The 6,836-nt window shown below is 46.8% G+C and overlaps 1 protein-coding gene across 2 annotated transcripts in view; it reads right to left on the bottom strand.

Annotated features, from left to right (window-relative positions):
- Ccdc136 (coiled-coil domain containing 136) overlaps positions 1-6,836 on the bottom strand; it is a 31,425-nt gene that overhangs the window by 19,481 nt on the left and 5,108 nt on the right. For both annotated transcript variants that reach the window (XM_026788569.1, XM_013353258.2), the window contains exon 5: positions 1,234-1,554. In XM_026788569.1, the coding sequence (XP_026644370.1) occupies positions 1,234-1,554 (321 nt within the window). The remainder of the gene's footprint in view (positions 1-1,233; positions 1,555-6,836) is intronic.

The following is a 6,836-nucleotide window of genomic DNA, read 5'->3' as shown; positions in this document are numbered from 1 at the left end:
GAACTAGCTCTGTAGACCAGGCTGGTCTCGAACTCACAGAGATCCGCCTGCCTCTGCCTCCCGAGTGCTGGGATTAAAGGCGTGCGCCACCACTTTGACCTTCATTTAATCCTTGAGATAGCCCTGCGTAAGACCACTCCCCTTAAAGAAAATCTTTAATTTTAGAATAGTTTCAGACTTGCAAAACAAAAGAAGACAGTGCACAAGAAGACAGCAAAAAGTTCTCTGGGAGAATTCTCAGCCAGGTTACTCAGCTAGTAAGCATCTTAACCATTGCCTACTTGTCATGATTAAGAACCAGCAGCACCTTACGATTAACTCCACATATCATTTAGGTTTCTCTGTGCTTTCCTGAGGCTTCTCTTCTGTCCTAGTGTCGCATTCTGCGGTAAGACTTGGTTAACTATGTTAGGTTCCATATTCCAGACACGGAAATGAGGTTTGGAGAGAGTTAATCAGCTGGGATCCTGACTCAGGTGAGGGCCACTCTGGCTGCATCCTCCCTCTCCCATCCAAAGGCGCGCATGGAAAGCTTAATACAGCTGGGAACACTTGCAATTCTTTGATTTCCTTGTTGACTGTCTCTGCTTGACCTGGCCAAATATAGGGCCTCCATTATACCCAGATCATAAATCCAGGCTAGAATAAAGGCTAACCCTCTGATGTCATGAATCCTAGCAACTAGCTGGGAGACTTTCTGAAAACAGGGCTTGGAGCTTTTGAGTACCACATGCATTACTAGAAATAACCTTTCTTCCTCTCCAGCTGTCTTGTGTTCTGATTTGTTGCCTCCCCAAGTTTCTACTTTGGGGAGGGCTAAATGAACCTACGAATTAGCATTCTAGGTCTCAGGACTAGAGGCCTAAACAGGTTCAGGCAAAGAGCCACGATGCCACAGCAGCAGGAAGGGTTTCCTGAGGTGACAGGTCCTTCTGTCCACCCCAGACCCTTTTTCCCACAGGGAGTATCTTCCCAGAGTCAAATCAATGCGGACCTAACAGCTCTCTGTTAAGAATCTCCAAGGGACGGCTCTATGGCACCAATTCTTATACCACCATGGACTGGTTATGTAATGACTGAGTGATTTTTTTTCTCTAGTCTCAAAGTAAACATGGGGAATTTTTCCTTCTAGAAGCTTCTAATGCATAATCTCACACTTCTCTTCTACCATCTTCCAACCTATGATGTCCTCTCCTCCGTTTAACTCTGTGAATGGGGCAAAAGGACTCATACCTTGTATCCCAGAGAAGTCTGAGACACTTAAATCAGATGGTTCAGATGTCTTCAATTCCACTTCAGCACGGAGCGAGGCAATCTCCATCTCATAATCCCCTCGAATGCGTTCCATATCATCGAGTTCATTCTGCAACCGGCAGAGATCGTCCTGCAAGGATGCGATGTAACTCTCATGCTCAGATGCAGAATCTGCTGCAGCTTGCCGTAGATTCAGGATCTCCGCCTGAGCCAAATGCAACTCCTGCTCTATTTCTTTAAGTTCACTGTCTTTATTACGCTCTAACAGGGTAATCTCCTCTTGCAGATGTTGCAGCTCACCTGCAAAACACAAAGGTTGATGGTCAAGAACATAAGTGAATGAGTCAAGCATGGTATGGAAGCACAGAGTTCAAGTTAGACTTACTTCCTGTCTGGAAATTACGGACAACCTAGTCTTTCCCCCACTAGAGAGGTAGAGCATCATAAAGTATAGAATAAAAGTATACCGAAGAAGGGATTAGACAGCGACTCTTTGCAGTAAGTGTAGTAGACAGGCAGACTTTGAGGCCTTACACACAGCATCAATGTGGGCTAGTGTGAACAACAAACATGAAGTGCTATGAGAACACGGTGCAGTGACACATGTACAGAAATGCAAGAAAACCCATTGCTTTGCATGCTATTCATCTGTATGAAATTCAAGGTAATTCTCAGCTACCTCGTGAAACTATCTCGTCCAGCCTGAGCTAGGTATTCTATTCCAACAAAACAAAACAAAATACCTAGGAGGTAGTATTTTTATCAACGTCCTAAGTCTTTCTAAAAGTCCCACAGCTGAAAAAAAAAATGTTCAGAGCATTTCAGTTATCCATCCTGGGAGCTTAGGAAATTCAGAGCCCCGGAGGCTGTCCCTTACCCCAAACTCCCTGTAAAGCACAGGATGTGAGACAGCACACATTTAGGATTCAAGGTTGAATTAAAAAAGAAGCTCATCATAAAATAATAAAACGTGACATGCTAACCTACATGATGACTGATAACGTCAATCAATGGTGCTAGTCACCAAAAGGGCCTTAGTAGAAGCCAAACAGTGCCCCTTTGAGATCTCCAAAACCAGCAAGTCAAAACAAGCCTTTTTACTAACTAAAAATACTAAAGTGCATCCATGTTATAGTAACCAGAAGGAAAACCAAACCAGACACTATGACATAAACATACAGAGAAACGGACTATGCCACACAGAAAGATCTACGCCCATAAAGAGCAGTTGCTTCAAAGCTGGGAAAATGGCTTAGTCGGTAAAACGCTCGCCAAGCAAACAAAAGAGCCTGAGTTAAAAACCCAGTCATGGCAGCAGGAGTCAGTTGCCCTAGCCCTTGGGACTGGGGAGTGGGAGTGGAAGGTGGAGGCAGATCACTGGGGCTGAGTCAGCCAGTTCTTGGCTCAGTGAGAGACCCCTGTCTCAAAAAATAAGGTGGACAATGACTAAGGAAGACAGTTGACATTGACTGCTAGGCTCCAAACTCATATGCATACATGTGCATTCACAGACACGTGCATACACACGAACACGAGTATGCCACACATTTAAATACATTTAAAAAATAACAGTTGCTTCAGAGAAATAGAATAACGTGGCGGGTATTTTAATCTCCATATCATACCTGTGCATGATACTGCTTGATTTTTCACAAGTTTCTACATTTTACATATGGATTATACATGTATTTTAACTTGCAAAACAAATGTGTCAGAACTCTGTGGAACATCTGAGGTTTCTTTTTTCTTCCTTCCTTTTCCTTTCTTTCTTTCTTTCTTTCTTTCTTTTTCTTTTTCTTTCTTCTTGAGACAGGGTTTCTCTGTGCAGCTTTGGAGCCTGTCCTGGAACTTGCTCTAGACCACGTTATCCTGGAACTCACTCCCAGAGATCCACCTGCCTCTGCCTCTGGAGTGCTGGGATTAAAGGCGTGCGCCACCACCGCCCAGCCTCTTTTGTTTTTTTAAGACACTCTCTCATTCTGTGGCACAGGCTGGTCTCAAACTCACTAGGCCTCAGCCTCCCAAGTGATAAGATTACAGACATGAGTCGCCCTATTTAGTTTTGCATCTCAGAGTTCTAGATGCAGGTACCCATTTGGAAATGAGTGAGACTCTCAAAGGTTAGAAAGTTAAAGGCATGGATTCCAGTAAGAATTCAAAAGCAGGGTCAGGATTAAGGGCTTAAAGAGAATGAGGCTTCATATGGCCTCTGTGTCCCATCCCCTGCTCACTCAACCAAACATTCAGATTTCATCTTTTCCTAGCCTCTCCTCCACCGCCTCCAAAAGACATCCTCAGAGCTCTTACGACTCCTTGAACTCTACAGCATGTTTGCTTGTGTTTGCTTCTATCCACACTTGGGTACAAACAATGAAAACGGGGAACATGCCTGCTTGGTTTACCGTTACAGCTCCCATATCTGGTAATGTGCTTAGCAGAATGCAGCTCAATAAATATTTACTGTATTCATGCACGAGGGAGGGGCTCATTCATTCGGTTTTTACTGAATTTTGTCTCTGTATACAGAATTACATGTTTAAGAGAACCTAGGAGTTTTATAAGACAAATTTAAGGGCATAGTCGTACATAGCCCCAGCAATCTAGAGTCTGTGGCAAGAGAATTGCTTGAGCCTCGAACTCGCTCTAGACTAAGCTGGCCTCGATCTCACTTACAGAGATCTGCCCACCTTTGCCTCCTGAGTGCTGGGATTAAAGGCATGCGCCACCACCGCCCAGCCTCTTTTGTTTTTTAAAGACACTATCTAATTCTGTGGCACAGGCTGGTCTCGAACTCACTAGGCCTGTGTCAAGCTGTATGGAGAGCGGAGGAAGGACCTGTTTGGATAGATGGCAGATACCAGCGTTAGGTAGGCACATCCGGTCCGGGAGAAGAGGTCTCCAGGACCCCCTCCATCAAGCATAAGCACTAGGCTGCGAAACTTCCTGGATTTTGTTTTGTTCTACATTCCTTTACTAGGGATTGAACCCAGCACCTCAAGTACGCTAGGCACTGATCCACATCCCCAGGCTCTGACTTCCTATTTGAAAGGAAGTAAAACAGCATGTCCCCTGCTTTCATAAAGTTCATAGCCAGAGCACCCCACGACACAAATATACTCCACAGCACAAGGAGTTACGGTGTTACGGGGTGAGATCCAGACGCTCAGCTCAGTCTAGGTGGCGGGGGAGACACGGGGGTAGGGGGTCAGCTGGACACTATGATGAGGATCCAGGACCTGGGCTGGGCATTCGGGGGCGGGGGCGCGACTAACCTCCGTCTCCCTAGCAAGCCCTCAAACCTCACTCTGTAAACTGCCTTCTCAGATCATGGGAGTTGGGGTAGGGATGGGTGGCGAGGAGCCAGGCCTATCCTGGAAGCTAGATGGGACAGTCCAGTCAGGAGCTGGAAAGGCAGGGACCAGGTTCCAAAGAGTTGGCGCCGGTTGACTGCGGGCTGGGGCGGTCTGGGCGGGAGCGGCGGAGGATTCGGGAGTCGGCTAGCGGGGCAGGGAAGGCGACTCGCACTTACTGGTTATGGACTGCATCTCGCCGGCCCCCCACAAGCGGTCTCCCAGGGGGGCCTCCCGCCTCCCGGCCAGTGCCGCCCCAGGGGGCAGTGGCGGCCGGAACGGCCTCTGAACACCAGGTACCTCTGAGGCCGCGAGCGCCCCCACTTGGCGGAAACGGGCAACGCGCGTGCGCAGGGACCCGTCTCAGATTCCTCCCGCGGGGTGGGACTTGGGTGGGTTTGAGACCCCCAGCCCCTCACCTGGGGATCGCTGAAATAAATCTAGCTACAACTCCTTTCCCCTCGTGGTCGTTCAGATTTTCAGACTTCTCCATACTGGAAGGAAAGGAAGGTTCTTATCTAAGCAAAGTCTAATACTTGGCTCAACTGGCCTTTTCTTTCATAACAAGATCAAAACCAAAACCTGACCTTAAAACAAAACCTTCTCCCTTGAGCTCGCTTCACTGACCCTCATTTCTCGTTAAAATGGTCATCGCCATACTCTGTACTCAGTTCTCCATTTGACCTCCTGTTTTCTCTCCAGTTCCAATCCAATCTGTGCTGTCTCCCGATTCTCCATCTTGCCAACGCCAGCGGCCACCTCACTTGCCTTGGCAGCTTTTCACACAGTGGAGCGTCTCTTCCTTGAAGCATTTTCTGCTCTTGGCTTTCAGGACAGGATGAACTGAGGTGTTCCTTCTATCACCATTTCTTTTGTTCATTCCTCCTCCTACCTTGGGCCTCTAGTTAGAGAAAAGACCCTTTTTCTCCCACGGGTATCTCTTGGTGGAACTGAATGCCCATCTCCCATAGATTATAATGCTGTCTGCATGTTAAAAATGATCAAATCTCATTTCCAGGCCTTGTTTCTCCCCCAGTTCTGGATCCACACATTCAAATACTTCCTTCATGTACTCATTTGGGCATCGAATTCATCCTGCAAATAAAACTCTTAAATGGTTTCCCTAGTCCCCCAAACTCATTTCTTGCCAAGCTTTTCCAAGTCAGTTAAGTATCACCATGTACTCATTTTCTCCGGCTAGTCATGAAGGCTCCACCTTCAAACATGTTCTGAACCCTCTCCACGTCGACAGCCTTAATTCAAGGAAACAAGCATACTCCCTCTCCTTCTCCTGGATTCCACAGGACTCTTTCGGAGGGTTAGGGCTGTTGCTCAGTGGTAGAACACTTGACAAAGACCTTGGATTCCACCCCAACACTGGAGGAAAAAGACAAAAGTAAACTAAAGCCTTGGAAAATACCTCCCGTGGTGTCTACTTCACTCACACAGAAAGCTAGCCCTGTCAGCTGACCTAAAAGGCCTTTGTAGCCAGACTTCTGCCTTCCTCTTGCCTTCCTCTTGCCAGGGTCCTTCAGATGCTCTTCACAGTGACCTTGGTTCTATCCCCCCAACACATGAAGCCCATTCTCATCCCTGGACCTTCGCGTCCCAATTCCTTCTGCCCAGCAGGTCCTCCCATCAGATTTTGAACGACTGGACCCTTCCCATTACTCAAGTGCCATCTTCTAGAAGTCATCTATGTAAAACTAACCCATCTCATCCCCATCCACATATCACCTATTATATTGCATTCATACATGTATTGCCTTTATTGTCAACTGAACTCATTTTACATTTTCCTTACAATTTACTTTTTTTTTTTTTTTTTTAATGAGACAGGGTCTCATGAAGCCCACATAGCCTTGAACTCACTATGAAGCCAAGGCTGGCATCAGATTCCTGATTCTCCTACCTTTACTTCCCACATACTGGGATTACAGTTCTGTGCCCTTCTGCCCAGCTGTGGAATCTACTCCTCAATTGATCAATTGTGTTCTTTATTGGTTTCTTTAAATATAATGGAGCTCCACAAATAGTTGACAGACAAAGAGTGTGTCCCATTTTATAGACAAGAAATCGAGGCTGGGCGGTGGTGGCGCACGCCTTTAATCCCAGCACTTGGGAGGCAGAGGCAGGAGGATCTCTGTGAGTTCGAGGCCAGCCTGGTCTACAAGAGCTAGTTCCAGGACAGGCTCCAAAGCTACAGAGAAACCCTGTCTTGAAAAACCAAAA

The sequence above is a fragment of the Microtus ochrogaster genome, unplaced genomic scaffold (assembly GCF_000317375.1).
Source record: "Microtus ochrogaster isolate Prairie Vole_2 unplaced genomic scaffold, MicOch1.0 UNK4, whole genome shotgun sequence".
Lineage (NCBI taxonomy): Eukaryota > Metazoa > Chordata > Mammalia > Rodentia > Cricetidae > Microtus > Microtus ochrogaster.
Note: the sequence above shows the minus strand (reverse complement) of the source record. Positions and strands in the feature narration are given on the sequence as shown.